At 45.8% G+C, this 23,748-nt stretch overlaps 1 protein-coding gene and 3 non-coding genes across 4 annotated transcripts; 2 read left to right on the top strand and 2 right to left on the bottom strand.

Annotated features, from left to right (window-relative positions):
* Positions 1-881: 881 nt before the first annotated feature.
* Trnal-aag lies at positions 882-963 on the bottom strand. Its single transcript has one exon. It is a non-coding gene; the product is annotated as a tRNA-Leu (tRNA).
* A 14,515-nt stretch (positions 964-15,478) lies between these two features.
* Positions 15,479-15,560, bottom strand: Trnal-aag. Its single transcript has one exon. It is a non-coding gene; the product is annotated as a tRNA-Leu (tRNA).
* A 2,736-nt stretch (positions 15,561-18,296) lies between these two features.
* Trnal-aag lies at positions 18,297-18,378 on the top strand. The gene has a single exon. It is a non-coding gene; the product is annotated as a tRNA-Leu (tRNA).
* Positions 18,379-19,667: 1,289 nt separating this feature from the next.
* LOC121834748 lies at positions 19,668-21,962 on the top strand. The gene is made up of 2 exons (XM_042288504.1): positions 19,668-20,797; positions 21,764-21,962. The coding sequence occupies exons 1-2, from the start codon at positions 19,668-19,670 to the stop codon at positions 21,960-21,962; spliced, it is 1,329 nt and encodes a 442-aa protein (XP_042144438.1).
* The last annotated feature ends 1,786 nt before the right edge of the window (positions 21,963-23,748 follow it).

Here is a 23,748-nt window from a genome sequence, read left to right as displayed (position 1 = left end):
CTACAACTACTTCTAATATAAAATACACGATCCGCAGAAACGCAAATATATCCAATGAAATATTTGTTTGCTTAATATTGTTACGAAGGACAAATGATGAGGCTGTGAATAACTGAAGAAACAAAACGTTTAATGCGGCGAACTTCTGCCAAAACAAAATAGAGAAACGCTAGCGTCGCAGGCATCGATGTCGATGAAACAGCAGGATTGAGCGCTGGTGGCGAGACTGACTGCGGTTTTGCCACGCGTAACCCCTTTTGTACACGCGTGGGCTACTGGAACAATCGACGTAGAAGGTTCGCGCATAGAACATTCAAACCTCAAACATTCAACAGAGCCTATCGAATTTACCAGAACACTAAATTGCAAGGATAAATAAAAGACAGGTCGCGCCCAGGAGTCGAGCCCTCGCTCTTCGCGTGGGTTAGGCCATGGCCGCGCTGCCTACTTGGCCAGCTACGAGCGCGGCAATATACCTATATCACTCACACACTCAGATATATTTCCATTTGTTATGCTGGCATTTTATGGGAAATATTTGGAAGTGAACGTACAAAAACGCATAAAAAAGGCCTTTCGTTTCTCAGTGCTGGTGCGTAAAAACATGCCAGAAAATATGGTAACAGAAGCATTAAACAAATTATTACCAAGGAAATGTGGGACAACAGTGAAGGCTTGTACGGCCTTAAAATTTGACATAATGGGGCGAAACGTATGATAGTGGTGAGATTCAAACTCACGTTTCCGAACGAGGGTGGCGTGAAAGTACAGCAGGGTTGAAAAGCTGGGCTAGTGGTTCATGATGAAATAAAAGAACGCTTTATCTAGAAAAAAAAAGAAAAAAAAAAAGACTGACACGTTTAGTTTGAAGGCAAAAAATATGGCAGCGGTGGGATTCGAACCCACGCCTCCGAAGAGACTGGTGCCTTAAACCAGCGCCTTAGACCGCTCGGCCACGCTACCAACAAGGGTGGCGTGAAAGGACGCTACCAACGAACTCACAGGCAAAATATATGGCTGCGGTGGGGTTCCACCACACGCCACCAAAGACGCTACCAATAAAGGTGACGTTAAAGTATGGTGGCGGTGTGAAACCATGAAGAAGTTTCCATTTTGTCAAAATTTCTGAAAACAAGGATGCACAAACTGTCTAAGAAATTGCATCTTTTTGCCCTAAAAATAAAACGCTCATTGAACGCCCCTTCTCCGGCCAAATGTAGCCCTAGCAGTACAAACCAGATGCCAAAGTTTCCGAAGTAGCATTTTTCTTCTTCAAAAGTTATAATCGATTTTCTGAAATTTTCAATCGGAAAATTGCGGCCGATGGACCTCTTATTTATAAAACATGGGGCTGAATGGTGGCAGTTACTAAAAACTGGCAGAAACTGGCCCCATTTTGCCATTAAAGTTTGCAGAAAATCCTCTATAACTTTCTACTGAGATAGCGGTTTGTTCCCAAGCTTTGGGACCTGGTGTGGACCGCTAGCAAAACATTTGGGTGGAGGATGAGGGTTTGGCGGTGAGTAGTGTATTTTTGCAATAAAAAATACGACGTAAATTGTTTTTCCGACACATTGTACCAGTTAATTGCTTCACCAGGACACGTGACCCGGATGCTCTAAAGGACATTAAGCCGTACTTTGATAACATAACTAAAGAGCTAAGGAATGCCAATTACTACTTTTCCCTTTTTTCGTCGGTCAATGGTCGCACTGACGTAATATGGAAACATCTAGATTTACTCCTCAAAGTCGCTCCTGTGCTAAATTCCACCCACCGTTGCATCATAAAGGTGTTAATTTAACTGGCAGTGTGTTGGCAAACGTCTTGAATAAATATTTAGTTAGTCTAGCTGGTAACGACGGTGGTACTGGCTCTTGTATATGTGTTTGTCGAAGAAACATAAGCTCTATTTTTAAACGTAATTGTTAATTTGAAAATCAGTAATCTGGTTATGTACCTCAAATATCGCGCTAAATGTGATGATGATGCAATGACAATTCGCCCAATTATTACCTAATTTTCCCATGTGAAAGTACATTTTTAGTCTCTTTTATGAAAGGTTTGTGTTCCCCAGAAGGATGCAAATGACAAAAGTTTCTTTTCTATAAAAAAAAAAAAAAGGTGACACAAATAAGTTAGGAGATTGTAGACCTATTTCTATATTTACAAATTTCTGTAAAGCTTCAGAAAAAATACTTTATAATTGATCAATAGTGTTTCGGATATATTGGATCCCCTAATTTCGTCGGAGTTTGGTTTCAGGAAAGGTTCAACTGAAACAACATTACTCAATAGAAAAATAATTAGAACAATATTGAAAACTAAAAATATAGTTCTTGGAGTGATTTCATGCTTTGCAAAGGCATTTGACGGTCTTAGTAATGAGGTATTTAAAAACTTCAAATCTTGGACATCATCATCATCATCATCATTTATTATTCCTTGAAGGCCCAAGGGGCATTATACAAGAGAGTGAACAGTTAAAAAAACAAAAAAAGAAAACAGCAACGCATCCGAGGACATGCGTTGCTGCTTTTAAAGTTGTACCTACAGTATCGCCAAAAATATTTACACATTGACTGTTACTCTTCTACTATAATGTACATCAGCTGCTCCGATAGGTAGAATATTCGGGCCCTTCTTTAATTTTTTACATTAATTGTAATATTAATACAAAGGAGTAGGCGAAGTTTTTGACCTATGCGGATGATGCCAGCATATTTTGTTTTCTTACAAGACCGGTGACGAATTTATCGATCCGGCTAATTTGACTTTATTAAATATTAAAATGCTGGGGTATAGCAACTCATTAAAATAATATCGATAAAACAGAAGCTGTGATTTTTCATAAAAAAATAAGCCAGCGGTAGCATTTAGAGCGCTCCGCTTTAATTCGACACCAATCGAAATTGTTAGTTGTTAGCTGCGGCGGCAGGAATTCGCTCTCCATTCTCGAGGGATGCAAATATTCACAGGGCCTGGTGGACCAAAGACAAAGCCGTAAAAGTTATTTGAAAAAGACGGTTATGAAAATTTGTGAAACACCAATTTGGTGCTTCATCTCTACCCCAGTCTCAGGTTGTTTCAACATGGTTACCAATTTAGTTTCCCCGCAAATTTAGTGGGGAAATGACGTCAGGTGACCTATGCACCCAATTTCCTTGCTCTATATCAGTAAAGGAGAGATCGATAAAAGAAAAGGTTCTTCACTCAACGAAACGACGGTTCAATGTCTTGTAAAGAATTTTAAACTATTGCGCCTTACATACGGAGTTTTATGCATTGTAGGGGTTGGGAGATAAAGGTCGCTGCCGAATATTTTTCTTCGTTGCCTGACTTTAAACGCAGTGACACAAACATAATTTTTTACTTAAAATGCTAAGCGCATCAACCAACCTAATTGTCGTCAAAATTCCAAGCGTGTTTGGGTGTTAAACTTGTACTATTTGAGCCTGGTGGTGGCTATTGTGTACAATTAGAAAGAGGAGACGAAAAGGGAATGACACAGACGGGACAATCTGTCCCATCCGCGTCGTCTCCTATGTGTTTTTTGGTGTGGTCATCTCCTCAAGAAGTGGCACACGCTTAGAGCTTGGTTGTTAAGTTTTATACATGCATTCCTTCAGAAAACACACGTGCTCTATAAAATGCTTATGCCCTGGTTGAACATCAACATCTGCGTGGCGTACTGCCGTACTGAACCGCCACACACTATGCAGCACCAGGAAAGATCGTAACTAGGGGAACAAGGTCATAGTCTTCGTAGAACGTTTCCGCCGTCCCGCAATGCTCTCCGTAACCCACTACGAGAACCGGAACTCTGCAGTCATGGCTAGCGACTCGCATGCGCGATGGGTGCGTCTTCGTTGCGGAGAGCGTAGCGGAGGGCGGAAAACGTCCAGCGAACACTTCCCAATATGTCAAGAAAACGATATTTTTCAGTTTTTTCTTATTGTGGCAGTTTCATTTGTTTGCGTGTATTAAGGAGGCTGTAGCAATTTAGGAATTAAAAAAAAAAAAGCTGCGAGAGTATGGTTGTAGGCGCCTTAAAGAACTACAGTTGTGTCTCGCGATTAGGACCCCCCTAAACATATCCCACTATCCACTATATACGAGGGGTGATCAACACGACTACACTGAAAGGGATACTGAACCAAAGAATTTAGTGCCCATAATAAGTGGCGCACGTTCTTTCCACAAGCCAGCAGGTGCTGATGTGCGCGAGCGCACGCTACGACATTGACGTCATAGTCCCCCATTCGCCATGAAACAAATTTTGGGCTGGGATAAATTATTTAAATTGGGACCTTACTAATCGCATATCGTTGAGTTGGCTAGAAGAAAGGGTGTAGAAAGTCAACAGCGAGCTTTTCGATACGAACATTTGAAAATATAGCGGACTATTTTGTACCTTCTTTCCTTCGAAAGCTCCCCGCCTTTTCACTATGATACATCCGCGGTTTCCAAAGCGCATCAGCGGTGGCAACCTGACATCAGCCGAGCCCAGCTCACGCATTGGGCACGAGAACTGCCTCACTCGGATGTATGCGCTCGTCAACAATAAATCCGTCGACGAATATTCGGATTCGCGTTCGTGACCAATGAGTGCCCTGACGGAACTTATCGTCACTGGGGAATGACAAGTTCTATGGTGCGCATAAAAAGCACGGTGGAAGCTAGGAGTCATCGCCCCGGTGCCGAAGGATGTCACGACGACGTGATTTCACAATTCGCATTTGAGTTGAGGATTAAAGCTAAGGAGAGAGTAGGGAAATCGTTTCGTGACCCCTTTAAGACGACAGCGAAATATATGGGCTTTGGGCCAAAGGAGAATAAAAAGAGGCTTTTCATCTCTAGAAGTGAAAGCTACGTGATTGTTAGACCAATTAATCGCTTACCTTTTACACTAGACCCTATTGTGGAGATGGAAAGCTTGTCTTTATTCTCCTTTTCTCTGGAGCCCACACATTTCACTGTCAATGGGGGACAATGACGCCAATTTCGTTGCGTGCGCTCGCCTACAGCGGCGGCTGCTGGCTCGTGAAGAGATCGTGCGCCACTTATTATAGACACTGAAACGTTTTCTTGCATCCCTTTAAGACTTGTTAACGTAGCAGCTTGGGCGAGTTGGTTGCTCATATTAACACACACTACACTCTACTACTGCAAAAGTACACTCACACCATACACTCCCTCCTTACACACGAAAAAGAAAGAAAAAATCAAACGAACCACGGTGACACAACTCATTTTTATATACTTATTCTTCTTCTACGTCTGAAAGTACCAAATTTCCCGAATCACGCGGACCTATCCCCTAGACGCCAAGAAAATTTGTTCTTTTTCCGTGAGGTTCAAAAATTATATAAAAACTAATACAATTTTTATAATTCCTGACGATGTGCTCAGCTTCAATAATTTCTCTAGTTAGTTGATTACTGTGCCTACGTAAAATTGTACAACATGGTAGGTGAATCTCGCACCCACAATCACGGCAGTGTATGCCCAGGTGGCCAGAGTTTGCTCTGGTGCTATTCTTTTTGTGTTCTCGGAGACTAATATTAAGGCATCGTCCTGTCTGCCCTATGTACATTTTCCCACACGAAAGGGGAAACAAATGCACCACCTCCTCTGCTAACTCGACGAAGCTGTTCTGATCTTTCTTGGTACACCTTACCGTTCGGTGGGAATAAGGCGAGTTCACTTGTTTGCACAGGTTGGCAAGCTTACTAGGAGCAGAGAAGACGACTTTGATGGTGAGCTTATTGGCGATTTTTTTGATGCCATGAAAGGACGTGTGTATGTAGGGCAGAACGACTTGTCTCGTTGTTCTATCCTTTAAGACTGCTTACTTGTAGGAAGGCGAAAGCATTGTAGTCCAGCGGGAGAAATGTTTTCAAGTAATGTTTGTACACGTATTAAAGTTTAGGGCGACGTACAGGACGACGTTGAGGACGACTTCCTAAAGATCGACGCCAAGTACGGCGTCTAGGACAATGTCGAGGACGACATGAAGGACGGCGTATAGGACGACCTCTGGAACGACCTCAAGGACGGAGTTTAGGACAACTTCTAGGACGACCTCTAGGACGACGCCAAGAGGAGGACACTTAAAGAACCCGTGAAAAGAAATTAAAATCTTTTTTTGAACAGTTTGGTTGGGACAGGTGTGTCAAAAAATAAATTTTACGAGAAAAAAAGTTTTGAGCAATATTGATGGCGAGATCTTTATTTGAAATTGTGCGCGCGAAGTCCATGACGTCACGGGTCATTCCAGAATGACCATTTCGGTCGTGAAGGCGAAGCCGCTCTACCTCTCCTCCCCGCGCTCGAAATGCCGAGAGATAAAACAAGTGGAAAGGAGGTGACTGCTGACTAAATCGCATCTCGGCGATTTAGCCAGTGATTTAGTCAGGCTGTGGCGTATTTTCGTGGGCGGCCACGTTTGCCTGCGGAAGCCGCCGTAGACGTAGACGCCAGCTGCTGCCGATGTCGAGGCCGTAGATGTACACGAGATTGCCTCGCAGTCTATCGCACGAACCACACAGCGTGCCTTTCGCACACGTGCGAAGCGTATACCTTTCGCATAAGGAACTTCGGCGTTGACATCACGTTGATGACGTACGATCACGCTTGATGAAATCACGCTGATGACGCTTGATAACGTATTTTTATGACCATATTTCTGCCAGAACGGCGACGGACGCCGCTTGTTTTTCACGTACTTTGACAAGCGAGGTCGCCCTAGAGGTCTAGAATGACTTCTAGGACGACCGCAAGGACGTTTAAGCATACGATTGAGCGGCGCGTGCCGCTCAGTAGCATTTTTATGGCCACTTGCTTGATTTGTCGCTCAAGGGGACAAGTAGGGCTTGTCCCATTGAGCGTAATAGGCAAGACCTTAATAAGTCTTGCCTACTGGGCTGTAATTTCTTTGTTTAGGGATACAATTGAAGGATGGTATATTCACTTAAAAGTTTGGGTGTCCTTCCCAGGAGCACATAACCTTTCCATATAGTCCCTGCCGGCGCCGATGCAATTCCACTAGCGGTGAACTACTATTGTATCCCGGCTTTGAGGGGCGACCAGGAAGAAGCGGATGCGTCACGAACGAACGAGTAAAAGAGCGAAAACTGATGCTTACTTCGATGGTATGGCCTATTTACAGATGTTACCCAATGTTGCCGACACAAAATCTTCCCCTTCCGAAAAAACAAAACAAAACACAAACACACGGAAGACAAGGAACTCAAGAACAGGAAGTAAAACAGTATAAGATAACAGAGTCTCGCAGCCACGCAGGTCTTTTTCGCTGCGATGGGGATCTGATCAATCTTGTGTTGCCTTTACCCGGCGCTACCTCTAGTGCCACTGGAACTGACACGGGTACGGCGGCATCAGCCGACTCTAGTGTTGTGAGCGTCTGCTGCGGAGCCGCTGACAGATGCTCCCCAACTTCACGACAGGCCGCCAGCTTCGAGGTATTCCAAGTGCGGTTGTCGGTCAAGGTATAGGAACTTTGTCCATGTGCGCCAGTGATCAGCATAAGCTCCGTCTAGCCTGATGCCTTCTTTTTTACTAAGTTGGGCTTGGGGACCCTGACGAAGTCGTCAGGCTTGAAGATGGACGCCCTGGCACCCCTCTAGTCTGCGTAACGGTTTCAGTAGGCCTGCCGCTGCTGTGCTCGTGCTCGAAAGTCGTCCAGTTCCCAGACAGGGTTCACAAAGAGCTTAGACGACGGGAAGCCCACAATATCCACCCGGGATCGAGGAACACACACATGCTGTAACAGAGCCGGAGGCACTCCCGTAGTGGCATGAGGCGTGCACCTGTGCACACTCAGGTACTCAATGATGGCTACTTCAAGAGGTCGATGCTCCAGAGCTGCTAGTTCAATAAATCTTTTAAAGACCTTGTTGAACCATTCCACTTGTCCGTTGCATTGAGGGTAGTAGACAGACGAGCGACAATACGAATCATACGTTCCCTCAACAAGTCCTCAAAGGTTGCCGACATGAACTGTGATCCGTGATCTGTCAACACTTCATCCGGGTACTGCGACGTCACCACCGATGCAAAGCACACCTTTGGCCACTTTGAATAAAAGTCCACCAGAGTTAACGCATACTCGTGTCCGTTTCCGATTTCTTGTGAACGGGCCCATCACGTCTACTGTCAGCTTCTGCCAGGCCCGTTCTGGATGCGGTATCGACTGAAGTGTTGCAGTCATGGGTTTGGCAGATTTATTAACGGATTGGCACTTACAGCAGTTTCTGATAGCTTGTTCCACCTGATGATCAAGAGCAGCCACCAATATCTCTCTCGGAGATTCTGCTTAGTCCTGACAACACCCGGATGGGAATCATGAGGCAGATCAGTTATGGTGCCCATTAACGACGCGGGGATGACCAGGCGTTCTCGCAACACCAAGCTGTCCACCACAGCCAACTCGTTTCGCACTCGAAACTGCAATCCAAGCCACTCCTGTCTGTCTACTTGGTAGAAATATAGTTCATCACCGGCTGCAATATCTGTTTTTTTCGACCGGCCTCTTGCAGTTCGTGCTTCGTGACACAGAATGACATGAACGATACGATTTCCCTTTCTTCATGACCAGCAGGCAATGGCACCCTTGGGAGGGAATCTGCCACTTTGTTTTCACTGCCTCGGCATTTTTCCAGTTCGAAATTGTTATAAATCCACTTTGTAATCCACTTCATAATTCACTTTGAAGTAATCCACAAAGTACTCCACTTTGAGATCTGAAGCGACTTTCGGCCACTCTCCTGAAAAGACAACAAAGTCACCAACGCCTGATGATCTGTGCGTAGCTTAAACCTCCTTTCCCAACGTAACACGTGCCAGTGTTCGCAGGCCCACGTGCAGGCGAGAGCCTGCACGTGGGCCTGCGAGAGCCTCTTTTTAGAGCGCAGCTCTTAGGGGCCCGTTTCCGGCTTGAGTGGCGTGAGCGTCGCCGTCGGCGTAACCGCGCGGTGCATCATGGGAAATGTCCCATAATGCACCGCGCGAGCCCCCCACCGGGGTCACGTGACCTCGTGGGGGCACGTGACCCCCCCGAGGTCACGTGATCCCCCGGAGTCACGTGACTCCCCTGAGGTCACGTGACCCCCTCCTCGAGGTCACGTGACCCCCCGAGGTCACGTGATCCCCGCCGATGTCGCGTGACCCCCGATGACGTCATCGTCACTGATGACGTCACCGGCATCCACATCGTCATCGTCATCATCACTGATGACGTCATCATCACTGATGACGTCACCGGCATCCACATCGTCATCGTCATCATCACTGATGACGTCACCGGCATCCACATCGTCATCGTCATCATCACTGATGACGTCACCGGCATCCGCATCGTCATCGTCATCATCACTGATGACGTTACCGACATCCGCATCGTCATCGTCATCATCACTGATGACGTCATCAGTGACGTCACTGATGTCGTCAAAGGAATCCACATCGTCATCGTCATCATCACTGATGACGTCACCGGCATCCGCATCGTCATCGTCATCATCACTGATGACGTCACCGGCATCCGCATCGTCATCGTCATCATCACTGATGACGTTACCGACATCCGCATCGTCATCGTCATCATCACTGATGACGTCATCAGGGACGTCACTGATGACGTCACCGACATTCGCATCATCGTCATCATCACTGGTGAAGTCATCAGTGACGTCACTAATGACGTCATCGGTACCCGCATCGTCATCGTCACTGATGACGCCATCAGTGACGTCAGTGATGACATCATCGGCATTGGGGGTCGGGTCACGTGACCCCCCAAGGTCACGTGACCCCCCTGGTTAGTTTAACTCCCCCCCCCCAGTGCCCTTCCCTCCTCCTCCTCAAGAGCTGCGCTCTAATTCGGCGTTACAAAGAGTTGTAAGCGGCTTTCACTTTTTTCCCCACAGAGTACTTTTGCTTATCCAGCGACAGTGTTCGTGATGCGAATGCCACTGTTCTCAAATTGTCATCAACCCCTTGCCACTGCACAGCAGCTAGTCCATGCACGGAAGCACCTGTAGTGATGACTACAGGCAGTGCAGGATCAAACATATGGATTGCCCCACATGTGGACAGCAACGCTTTGACTTGCTCAAAACTCTGTTCTGACTCCGTGTTCCACTGAAAGGGGACATCTTGACACAGAAGTTTTCTCAACGGCTCCACTATTTCTGCATAATCTGGCAAAAATCTAGCATAGTAGCCCACAAGTCCCAAAAAGGATCGCAAATTCGCTGAATCTTGCAGTACAGGTGCCGTGGCCACAGCTTCAACTTTAGAATGCAAAGGGAATAGTCCATGCGCGCTCACAGCGTGCCCAAGATAGTCAAGCATTTGCACGTTGAAGTCGCATTTCTGGTTCAGCTGAAGTCCAGCAGCAGAAATGCGGTGCAAGACCTTCAACGAATTTTCTTGATGCTCCACCTCCGACTTTCCAAATACGATCCCATCGTTGATGTAACAATGCACTCCTCTGCAGCCATCCAGGAGAGCGGTCATCATCCTTTTGAAACTCTGCAGGAGGCGATGCCAACCCGAAGCACACCCTTTGAAACCGTGACGAATGTCGTTAACTCCCGGCTTTCTGTTGCCAGTTTAGCCTGGTAATAAGCCGAGGTCAAATCCAGCTTCAAGAAATGTGTAAAACCTGCCAGCTGGCGGAGCAGCTTCTCTTTGTGAGGAAGTGAAAATCCGCCCACTATAATGGCCTTGTTAGGCTCGCGTAAGTCCACACAGAGACTAATGCTGCCGTTCTTTTTTTTTATGACCACAACTGGTAAGATCCATTTGGAAGCCTCGACTCGCTCGATGATGCCACTTTGCCCCAATCGGCGGAGTTCAACACGCACAGCCTCCCACAACGCCAACGGCAGCCGGCGCAGTCTTGAATCGACTGGCTTGACTGCCTCCCGTCGCTTGACCTGATGAGCGAAACCCTTCACGAGATCCAGCTCTTTAGAAAATAAATGCGAGAACTTTGTATTCAACTTGGTCAGAAATGGGTTTTCCTCAGCTTGCATATGCAGATACTGCAGGGTTGCTCCTTCAATGTGAAGTTGCAAATAGCAGTTCGCATCTTGACAAATAAGCGTCGTCCCCTTGGTCAGCACATCACATTTCATTACAGTTGTAAGCTGCTTGTACCGGACGTTAGTCAGTTACAGGTTAAGAAAATATTTTGGAGGGAAAGCAAGAATGGGGAAGAGGAAGCAGACTAAACGCTAAAGAGAGGAGGAGGTTTTCTCTCCTTTTCTCCAGCATTCTGTCTGCTTCCTCCCCCCAACTTTCCTTTCCCTCGAAAACTTTTCTTAACTTGTAACTATAGCAATGAACCGCCCCTTGACTTCAATCTTGCGATATGAATAGTCCAGCAGGGTAACAGATGGTAATGCCAGGCTCAGTCGCTTGCAAAACTATCGTGGATAAACGTCCTCTGTGAGGATCGACAGGGACGATCCCATGTCTACCAGAAAGCGCGGACTCATTGTCTGGACCTTTAGGTCGATCAAGATGCCACGTTGGCCGTCGTCCGTCATCACATTGAGAGGTGCAACGTCGGGTTCTGGTTTCTCACACCCTTTTTCAGAACGAAAACTGATGTTTATTTCGATGGTACGGCCTATATACAGATGTTACCCAATGTTGCCGAGACAATAACTACTCTCCGCATGCCGTCCTAAGGGCGGTTGTTGACGACACCAACGGCGCAGTGCATCGGTAACCTCGTCGTCGGACGCAAACCATGTACCCGTCAGATGTTCCTTTACCTTGGAAAACAGCCAAAAATCTGATGGCGCGAGTTCCGGGCTGTAAGCGATAGGAGGCAAAACATCCTGGAACTGTAGCTCCTCCAGTGAGGCGTTGGTCTTGTCAATAGCCATCCTTAATCATTAACGACGGCATGCGGAGAGTAGTGTACCGGAAGCGGAAGTGCATTGTCGCCGGTGTGGACCAGCGTTACTCGATAAACTCAGTAGGCAAACTCCAACTGAGAGCGTGATCCCTTCTTGTACCCCTCAGCCGGGCTAACGCTGTTCGAAGCGCCAACCCTCTTGCTCGCGGCGACGCGTTTTGCAACAGCAGTTTAAAACACGGCCGCAGCGGGCAAGATGGATGACGCTTCAAACAGCATTTCCGAATCTAGGGGTTATCAGCAGAAACTAACGTTTGTCGGCGCCTGTTTTAGAAGAGATCACGCTCTCCGTGGGAGTTTGCCAACTGAGTTGATTGAGTAACGTTGGTGTGGACTATATCGAAATGTTATGTGCTGTGGCAAAGAAGAGATTTCAAACTTTCATGTGAATGTAACATCTTTTATTTCCATCAGTTAGTGAAAAAAAAAAAGGGAAGCAAAACTTATTGATCACCTTTTGAGGCACTGTCACACTAAGGCAACAGCTGGACAACTCTATCCGGAAACCCGAGGGATACGTGTTTCTGGCGACCCTGTCACATCGTGGCACCAACAACAGTCGGGCAACATGTTGCTGTCGCCCGGAAACCATGTTGGCCGATGTGTTGTCTGACCGCCATGTAGCACCACGCTGACGGCAGGGCCAACACGGGGAACATTCCGCCACCTTGATTGTTTATCTTCGTTTGTGTGTGGTGCGGCGTCACTGGATATGTGACTCTACAAAGTTGTAGAGCGTTTGAAGGGCCGGAAATTACCACAGGACGACATCAATCAGTGGCTGTGATTAGAAAACTTGACACGGGGAGTATTTTTTAGCTTTTATTTTTTCAAAATGTTCTTCATTTGCTGACAAAGCAGATTGCTCCAACCGAGGAAAGTGAGATCACTGATATATGTTCGGGATTTACGCCACCCTTTTAAGTGTTTCTGTCCGGTTTTTTCTTTCATGCAATTCCTATTTCCACTGTAAAATTTAGTTAGCAGCGGCAGTACCCCAAAGCGTTTTTTGTAGCGTGGTGTTGAGCTGAACTGACAGTGCTTAAAAACTGCCACATCGACACGGTCGGCCTTCATAACAATCGGTGGAATAAATATTTGTCAACGCTGTCTATTTGCCTACCGCCTGCTATGTGATCGCTTTATTCCCCAAAACGTCCTGGGAATTTCTTTAAATTAATTATGGTGTCTAGTAGCGACTGTTTCGAAGTTCCAAGCATCAACAACCATTATCAAAGCAGTAGTTTTAATGGTTCGATTTTTTAATTTTTGCTATCCTCGACTTTTTTATTATACTTTATCAGCGGGTGACAGGCATGCCATTTCATTTCACTAGCAGTAATGTGAGCTGGTCTCTCGGCAGTTCTAATTTCAACTTAAGGATTAAAACAGCGCAAGGACACGGACAAGAACAATTGTCCGTGTCCTTGCGCTGTTTTAATCTTTAATCATGAAATACCAACTAGCCCAAACTTCTACTTTAGCTAATTTCAACACCAATCTGAACGTTCACGACAGTAGCCGTGACCATTTCGACAATTGCTTTCAGGAATTATTCAGTAAAAGCATTCATCAAATTATTTTAGCTGCACGCCAGACTTAATTATTTTTAAATAACGTGTTCCAAGCCTTTTTTGAGTATGCTTCTTAAAAAGGCGTTGATAGGGATCTAACTCTGCCATCGAAGCTATCTGTGCTGTCGTGTTGCCGACCCGAAATTCGCTCTGCCAGCGGCAAGGGCAACACACGTTATCCAACGCAAGTTGCTGCTGTTATTGTGGCCGAAAGCTGTCATACCCAGGCAACATTTTATTTGTCGTCCATGTTCTGCTGCTGTTGCCGCGATTTGACGGCGTTGTCGGACAACACAGGGAGCGAGTAGCAAGTTGCCCGACTGTTGGACGACATATTTTGCTGTTGCCGTCGTGCTGCCTCAGTGTCGCTGTTGGCGTCGTGTTGCCTCAGACAACATTTTCGGGAACGAACCAAGGTAAGTACATGAATTCGTGTTTCCTAATCACGGAGAACTTACATTATAGACGTTTTTTTTAAAGGGAGGGGGGGGGGGGGGCAAGTGTCCATACGAACTAGAATTACTTGGGAAGATCTCCTGCTGTCCAATGAGAGTAAGAAGGAAGGAAGACAGAAGCAAAACTGGCGAAAGTTACGTCATCGGCGGTGTCAGCTGTCTCTCATTTAAAATGATAGAAATAACATCTACAAAAAAGAAAAAAAAGAAAAGAGGACGACGAAAGGAACATCTGCGACAGGACAACAGCTGTATTCGCCTAGTTCAACGCTCTCACCTTTTTTGATGAGTCGAAGATACCGACAACGACGTCGGGTGCCTCTCGCAGATAACAAGCGGCCGAGAGGTTCACGACATGGCTCGCGGCAATCGCTGCACTTAAAGCACTGAGGTTGCGCTAAAATGTAGCGGCCTTGTGACAGCTTTTTTGTGATGCTCTTAAATTGTTTTCTATCTTGTATTAACTTTCATTTTTCGTCTTACTAAGTTTTATCATTTTTGTAACTCTGAGCAGTCCTGAGTGTGTTAAGTCTTAGTTTCCTTTTGTGTTTTTATGTTTTTGCGTTTTTTTATTGCATAAATCTTGATATCCGCCCCCCCCCCCCCCCTTCCTTATGTAATGCCCTTAACGGGCCCTTTAGGTAAAGAAAAATGAAATTAATTGAAAACGAACCCTATAGCACATTTTCTGTAAAAGAACAACAACATTTAATCGAGCCCAGGGTGATTACAATAACTCTATTACAGGGTTGCGGGGTTCGAGCTTGCTGGGCTGGCCTGGAACTCATAATGCCAATTTGAGGCAGCCCTTAATAAAAAGTAATACAAATATAGTGCACTAATGTTTATACTTTTATGAACAACAACAACCACAAAAAAGAGTACACCTAACCTACATTTCAAGCATGCTTTCGCTATCTGAGGTAGGCTTTTAACATACTTTTAGCGTACTTCGTGGCTTAGTGGTGCGATCCGTGCGTATACTCAACCTGATAAATATGTGTGAATTATTCTATTCGTAAGGTATTCGTAAGCGAATCTACAGCGAACCTATAGCGAACGTTATAGCGATCATCAGCATATTTTAAGGTGTGTTTTATAAAAGTGCAAAAAGTGTAATTTAGGTTATTGCTTTTTTACCATGAGAGCGCTTACTGAATAACAAGAAAATAAACATACCTAAATATTATCATCCTTTATTTTACACTTGTAGTGCAAAAATTATGCACTCGTCATATTTGAATCTGCAGTACTATGAGAAGTGGGAGGGAGTAGTGGGCAGTTTAAGCGGGGTCCAAATGAACTCATGCATTTATGTGAGAGCATTTGCTTGCTACTGTGCTCTGACCTAATGACAGGAAATACTGAACGGTATATGAAAACAGAAGATTGGATCAGACAGCCGGCAGAAGTACAGGAAAGATTAACAAGAATTAGAGTAGCCAAATGTTGAGATCCTTTGTGCTTATATAGAGAACAAGATGCAAAACTCATGGCAGCGGTGGGATTCGAACCCACGCCTCCGAGGAGACTGGTGCCTTAAACCAGCGCCTTAGACCGCTCGGCCACGCTACCGACGATGGTCCTGTTCTTGAGGAAAATGACTGTTGTCTATTTCAATACAAAAAAAATTGCACTTTCTTTGATGTTATAGTCTCTTGCAACATCTTCAATAACACGTTTACACTTTGTGAGCACAGGCAGCGAAAGCACAACGGAAGGTTAATGAGCTCGTGCTCAAGGCGGAGCTTCTCCTATATATATATATATATATATACATATATATTTCTTAAACAGACTACGCTGACGAATCAAACGATAGGCGTTAATTATTCCATGGTACGTTAATCAATTGAAATCCCCATCGACGAAACGCGGAGATTCATGTTATACTAAATGTGCGAGCACATTTTTTCCCCCAGCACACTGCAACTATTGCATTATAAGGTATGTTTTTAAATTGCTTACGATGGGGCCAGCTAAACAAAGAATACACCACAAAAAAAAGAAAAAAAAAGAAACAAAAAAAAAAAACAGAACATTCAAACTGCTGGAAGTTGTGGTTCAATAGGGTTAAAATAGATAAATGGCGTGCTCATTGAATCAACTATAGCTCAGCTTGAAGGGACCATGAAACGATTTTGAAATCGAATTTCATCCACCGCACGTCGTAAAGGGTGTGAAAAGAAAACCAAAACACAAAAAATAAAGAACCAAAACACAAATTTTTGCTATAGAACTTAAAAAGAAAACCGCGGACTTTTTTAGTGAAACGGGGTACATTCTTGTGTACAATTAAAAAAAATGAAGACGCTGCCGGCGGGTTCAGCCAACAGATTGTAGAACATAATGGTACGTTATAATACGACTTCGTGAATTCGCTGCTGAAGAAGCACTTGGATTGGAGAAGGGAGTGGAGACGTCTTGATGTAATTTGGAAGATCAGCGTATAAGTTTGGGGCTAATTGGTATGCAGACATATTTAAAACCAAAGTAGAGCAAATACGAGGACAAAGTAAAAGGTAATTGACAGGGCACAGCGCTATCAGTATACCGTTTGGAAGAACAGGAAACTTTTTTTTTAGAGGTTTATGCGATTTCGCCCCAGAAAAAACAAAAGATTTCTAAAATAAGCCGAGCTTGAGCCCGGATAAAACGTTTCTGTTTTTAACCCATTGAAGACCCGTTTGCTTCCCTTATCACTTCGTAAAACGTGATACCATATCATGAAGTCCCTTGAAAGGGTTAACGATCCCTTTTTCTCACGCTGTATTTTAATTGGTCGGCTGTTTCTGGCCTTGGCCTGGCGGATAAAGGAAGAAATCGAAGGCACACGACCAAGCTAATGACGCGAAGTCTCTGCATATAACCCATATCACGTAGAAGACAAGGCCGCGCGCTTTCTCTCCCGCACGTCATCGCTAGTGGGCCCACGTTGCGCCGTCTTGCTGTCGAGCTTCAGTGAGTTTGCCGCTTGGGGGTCCACTATTGATGACGTCATCCGTAGGCATTGTCTTCTATGCACGTATTTACCTAAAAAAGAACAGCAAAAAAAAAAAAAAAGAAGTCCGGCTTTTTGCAGAGATTTATTAATTTTCTCCTTCGTGCGGTGAAATTAGATATGCATTTTAGATTAGCTATATATTCGTTTATAAAAACGAATACATCTGAAACGACAAACGTATAGATTTTTTCCCCGACAACCAAATACTGTAAGCACTACTCGCACAGCGTGTGTGCACTGTGCGCAAAAATTTTTTTTTTTTTCTTGATGTGACAACAGAGTACAGATGGTATTGATTCGGCATATAAGTGCGACGTGACGCTGAAGTAGAAAACGGGCATTGCGCCGAAGTTTCTCTTCAAAAATTATAAAGTCGAAGATTGTTATCGAAAACTAATAACCCAGCAAACTTGAGAAATGTTTAAAGTACGTGGGAAGTGGGGTTGTGCGCAAAAGTTACCACTAGTGCAACAGGCGCAAGGCTGTCGGTACGAAAAAGGCGCATGAAAGTCTTCATTATCGGTGTTTAAAAAAAAAAAAAAAAAAAAAAAAAAAAAACGACCTTATGTTGGAGAGTCTTTGCGCATTTCGTGTTTGGCAAACCGCTGGTTTCATCAGTCTTGAAGACGCTATCATAGTCAACCATCCGTCACTGTTATAGCGAATCTACAGCGAACGTTATAGCAAACCTATAGCGAACGTTATAGCGATCATCATCACTCTCACGATAAGTTCGATTTCCTGTTTCATGCTCATAACGGGTAATGCGTTCCATTTCTTGCCAAGATAGGTCTTTTTTCTTCATGTGTTTGTTTTTGGAGCTTTCACAGCGGTTGCGATTACGGAGCCCTCTCCCCCCTCCGGTTTCGCGACGGCGTGAGAGTGAACGAATTCAGTTTCCCCGCTAATTGAGCGGAACAATTGACTACACGCGATCTATGCAGCAATTCATTTTCCCCGCTAAATTTGGCGGAAAAATTGGTGTCACGTTACGTGACGTCACAGGACCTACTGACCAATTCAGGTTTTCTGCTAGATTTAGTGGAAAAATTTGGCGACGAAACGACATACAAGCTAAATGCTGTTCCATGGGCCAGCAATATTTGTTTGTATTATTTTAATTTCAAGGAGATACATTTATTTTTATGTGTTTGTATATGCGAGGAGCCTGTCTCATTCATTATTCATACAAAAAAGGAAATGACTGGTATTTGAATTACTAAACGACATCAAAAACCGTAATACGATCATAGCATCTGGAAGAAATCTGTGTAACCTGTTTCTTGTTTTCCGCTACCGACATCTGTGGTAGCGTGGCCGAGCGGTCTAAGGCGCTGGTTTAAGGCACCAGTCTCTTCGGAGGCGTGGGTTCGAATCCCACCGCTGCCATTATTTTTTTTTCAATTTAGTCTTGTAGCAAACAAGGACAAACATTGACACACCAAAGACGAACAGACGACAAAAAAAAAAAAAAAGGTTGAGGAATCATGTTTTATACCCCACTCTGACTCCACTCCACTCCACCTTTGTAACGGGCGAATGGTTGCACCACCTAGTTTAACATTTCATCAAAATATTTTTGTTAATTTAGATAAATTTTGTTTTATCCGCAACCCCTCTCCCCCCCTTTTTTTTTGTTTTACCCTTGCTTATTTTTTTCTCTACTCTCACCCCTCCCTAGATCTCTTTTACCAATCTTCCAATCTCCTCTTAGTTGCCGCAATTCTTTCCCTATCCATCCGTCCATCCATGTCCGGTAAACCCAGTGCCCCCCCCCCCCCCCCCCAAATCCGTAGTCATTTCCCCAAGAGGGTAGGACGAAGCCCCGTGCACCTTAAAATTACGTGTTCTATAGCTTCCCTTTCGCGGTTGCATACGTCGCACAGAGTGTCCATTTCCTGGAATTTAGCCCTATATGTTTTCGTCCTTAGCACCCCCGTTCTAACTTTAAACAGCGATGAGCTCCCCACTGAATTATCATACAGCTGCTCCTACTTTATTTCTTGTTTTTTTTTGCCGTGTATATTGCTAAAGCTGATTTCTCCTGCATTTTCTCTTCCCACAATTTCCTCTCAGTTCCCTTTACTCCCTTTTCTACTGATATGTTCTGATCGGCTCCATCTGGTTGAATGTATTTAAATCTCAGCTTGAGGGTTCTATTTGTCCACTTAGTGTTTAGACTTTTCATGTATAGATACTTGAACACCGCCCTTTCCCCGCCCATCACGTATCCTCAATTTCAGCTAGTTTTTGCTCAATGTTTACTCTACTGATCGCTTCTCTGCTCTCGAAAGATGCCCAACCCATATCCCCCTGTACTCCCTCATTCGGTGTATTCCCATGTGCCCCCAATGCCAACCTATCCACACATCTTTGCTGTATCTCTAAACCTGCCTGGATTTTTGACCTCCTACACAATACCGCATTCCCAAATGAGAGGCCTGGCACCATGACACCCTTCCATACGCCCCTAACGACTTCATATCTGTAGCAGACAGCCTGCTATCATCATCGAAGGGACCATCAAGCCAGGTGCACGGGCTCGCGTGGCTGGCAGCTCGGGCGTTCGGCACCGTATGTCCTGGCGGCCGGACCTGCATAGTTTCGGCTCCTCGAAATAAATATATTTGCCACCTGAACCAGGTTACAACTTTGGCGACGAAAACCAAGAACCCCTGATGACTAGCAGCAGCTCCAACGGCCGAGACGTGGGAGACAGCAGCACCCACCGCTTCCATGGCCCTGGGACGTTCGACTCCGACAAGGAAGAGTGGAAGCTCTATCAGATAAGATTTCAAGCTTGCTTGGACGTCGCGAAGATAACCGCCGACGTCGACAAGAAAAATTTATTGATAGCTTCACTTGGATCGACGACGTTTCAGCTGCTGTACACCCTGGTTCAGCCCCAGAATTTCTCCGAGCTGACGTATCAAGGCCTCGTTACACGGCTCCAGGATCACTTCGCTCCGAGGAAATTCAAGGAGTTCGAGCGAGCCAAGCTATTTTCGGCGCGTCAAGAGGAATCGGAGAACGTAAAGGAATTCCTCGCAAGATTACGGTCCATTATTGCAACTTGCGAATATGAGACGGAGACAAACGCCAGGAACTGTTCACTCTTGACGGCATTCATTGTTGGCCTTCACGATTCCCGCATCCGGGCACGTTTGGTAATGGAGAAGGACCTAACGCTAGACACTGCACTGCGGCTGGCCGAGTCTTATCTCAGGGCTGAAACGGAGTCCCTCCAATTGAATCGTCCTGACCAAAATGCGCTGCACGTCGACAAAGTAAAGCATCCTGCTTCTACCCCAGCCAAGTGTTTCCGGTGTGGCAACAGCAACCACGTAGAGTCTACTTGTCGCTATCAGAATGAATCCTGCAACAGCTGCGGCAAGAAAGGCCATATTGCAAAGATGTGCCACTCCAGCGACCGCAACAAACAACGAGGAAACCGGGAACGGGACGTCAAAACCGTCACGAACGTTTTCGCTACTCGCGATAGAGACGGCGAATTTGTCACCTGTCTCGTCCAAGGAATCCCCGTTGATCTGCAAGTGGACACCGGTTCCAAGCTGACACTACTGAACATTGACACCTGGGAGAAGCTCGGATGCCCGCCACTCAAGAAAAGTGAGTGCAACCTGTGTTGTTTCAATAACCAGGCAATTCCTCTCAAGGGACAGTGCGTTCTCAACGTCACACTAGGCCAACAGACCTCTGCGTTGGAAGCCGTGGTGACAGAGAAGAGACACACCGACTTGCTTGGAAGAACGTGGATTGATGCTCTCAAGATCGACCTGAACCGATTGTTTGTTAGATCCATTGAACTGACTACACGCGCTAAGCTGGAATCAATGCTCACGCGATTCTCGCGCGTGTTCACCGACAGTCTTGGCTGCTGCACGAAGCTGAAGGTTCAGCTACAGTTCAAGCCTGAGGCAACACCACGCTTCTTCAAGCCGAGACCTATTCCGTTTGCGACACGTGCGGCGGTAGAAAAGGATCTGCAGAAACAGATCAACAACAAGGTTATTTCCCCAGTTGAAGTATCCAGATGGGCAACGCCAATCGTGGTAGTCCCAAAAGCTGACGGTTCAGTCCGCGTTTGCGGAGACTTCAGCGTCACCGTAAATCCTCAACTGGACATCGCTCAGTATCCTCTACCACGACCTGAAGAACTGTTTGCCAAGCTCAACGGAGGCAATCGATTCACGAAGTTGGATCTCTCCGAAGCGTACCTTCAGATGGAACTAGACGACGAAGCCAAGCAAGCCCTTGTAATCAACACCCATAAAGGACTTTTCCAATTTCATCGAATGCCTTTTGGAATTGCATCGGCACCAGCCGTGTTCCAACGAACAATGGACCAGGTCACTGCAGGTCTTGATGGCGTGGCTTGTTATCTAGACGACATCATTGTAACCGGGAAGGACACTTCCGATCATCTTCGGAATCTGGAACGAGTCCTCAAGCGCCTCGAAGAATACGGGTTCACTCTGAAGAAAAGCAAGTGCAGCTTTCTTCAAGAGCAAGTAGAATATCTTGGACAAGTGGTTCACGGTGAAGGGTTAAGTCCGTCCCCTAAGAAGATTTCTGCTATCCTCAACATGCCTGAGCCCAAAAATGTCAGCCAGCTGAGATCTCTTCTGGGGATGATCCAACACTACAGTAAGTTCCTGCCAAGCCTGGCCGAAATATCCGCACCACTAAACGCCCTTCTGCGAAAGGACACTGCCTGGAACTGGACCTCCGATTGTGTGGACGCTTTTGACAGGATCAAACAGCATCTATCAGCAACCGAAGCTCTTGCCCACTTCGACCCTGACAAGACGATCTACCTTGCGGCAGATGCTTCATCAGAGGGAGTTGGAGCAGTGATATACCATAAAATCAATGGAAGAGAATGTCCCATCGCTCACGCCTCAAAGACGCTTACGAAGACGGAGCGGAAGTATGCCCAAATAGGCCAGTAGCTCTCAAGTTTTGAGCAGCGCTCCAGGCGAGCGAATAGAATATTTGGCTCGGGTTTCGAACATGCGTCAATACGCTTCCCCACTAGAGTTTTTTTCTACTACGTTCCATTCTAAGTGCCAGCGTAGCAGAGGCTACAAGAGCGAGCCGCGAGCTTTCAGAGTCCCTGTCAAGCACGCGGGCTTGTGCAGTGCGAACATCTTTCAAGAGGACGTGCTTTTGCGAGCAGCTTCGGCTTCGTTATCATGTAAAGTGAAACATACGTGCTCGCGGAAGCTACGAAAGAAGGCAAAGATGAAAGGAATGTTTAATGGAACGCTGCGGCCGCGAGCTGCATAATTTCTTTTTTCTATTTTTATTTTTTTTTAGAGGTTTTGTTATAGCGCATCTTCAGATGCTTGCATTCGAACGTGGCACGTGCCAAATCGAACATTCCAGAGCCACCTGGATGGTTCAGCCATCATAACATGGTCGCGTCTTGCGGATGCGCTCGCGCCCCCTGCCCCAGAGCTACGGGTCTATTGAGAAAGAGGCACTGGCAATCATCTTTGGTGTACGTAAGTTTCACCAGTATCTCTGGGGACGCAAGTTTGTCTTGTACACAGATCATCGACCTTTGACCACTATTTTTGGACCAACCAAGGGCATTCCAGTCACTTCAGCTAACAGACTTCAACGTTGGGCGCTAATCTTAATGAATTACGCCTACACCATCGAGTATGTTCCAACCGAAAAGTTTGGGAACGCTGATGGTCTGTCCCGGTTTGCTGAAGGCCCTGATCAAGCCTTTGACCAAGAGATGTCACAAGGCGTGTTTTCCATTCAATTGAGGTCTGAAGATGTCTTTGCACTCCGCACCGAAACTCTGGCAAAGCTCCCCATCAGGGCAGCTGACATCGCCAAGGAGACAGCAAAGGATAAAACGCTCTCCCAGGTTCGCACACACATTTTGGAAGGATGGCCAACGAAGATCGTTGACCCAAATATTCAACCGTTCCACAAGCAAAGAGCAGAACTTGCCGAGCTCGACGGTTGCATTCTCTGGAATGCTCGAACGGTAATTCCTAGCAAGTTCAGGCCACATATCCTCGATCTGCTTCATGAGGGTCACATTGGTCAAACGAAGATGAAGATGCTCGCGCGATCTTATGTTTGGTGGCCAAGAATGGACCATGAAATCGAAAAACAAACTCAACAGTGCGAACAGTGCGCATCAATATCGGACACTCGACCGCAAATCCCTCTGCATCGTTGGGAAGATCCAGGAACACCCTGGCATCGCCTCCATGCCGACTTTGCAGAATTGGACCAAAAGCACTATCTCATCGTCATTGATGCTTTTAGCAAATGGCCGGAAGTCATACAGATGACATCTACGAAAGCATCAGCAACCATGGATGCCTTCAAAGAAATATTTCAGCACCATGGTCTTCCACAACAGTTGGTAACGGACAATGGCCCTCAGTTCATTAGTTCCGAATTCGAGACGTTTCTGGTTCAAAACGGCATTGACCACCTTCTCACGCCGCCGTATCATCCGAAATCAAATGGTCAAGCCGAGAACTTCGTGAAGACGTTCAAGACCGCTCTTCGTCGCGCAAAAGGCAAGGACAGCCGGAAGAATCTGCAAGACTTCTTGATGCGATACCGCATTACCCCTCATACATCCACTGGGAAGGCCCCATGCGTACTTTTGAACCAGAGACACTATAGGACGGTGCTTGATTTGGTAAAACCCTCGGCCAAACCGTCCAGGTCTCCACAGATCCGCCACTTGAACTCGCGCTC

The sequence above is a fragment of the Ixodes scapularis genome, unplaced genomic scaffold (genome assembly GCF_016920785.2).
Source record: "Ixodes scapularis isolate PalLabHiFi unplaced genomic scaffold, ASM1692078v2 PGA_scaffold10__122_contigs__length_95168666, whole genome shotgun sequence".
NCBI classification, from domain to species: Eukaryota; Metazoa; Arthropoda; class Arachnida; order Ixodida; family Ixodidae; genus Ixodes; species Ixodes scapularis.
Note: the sequence above shows the minus strand (reverse complement) of the source record. Positions and strands in the feature narration are given on the sequence as shown.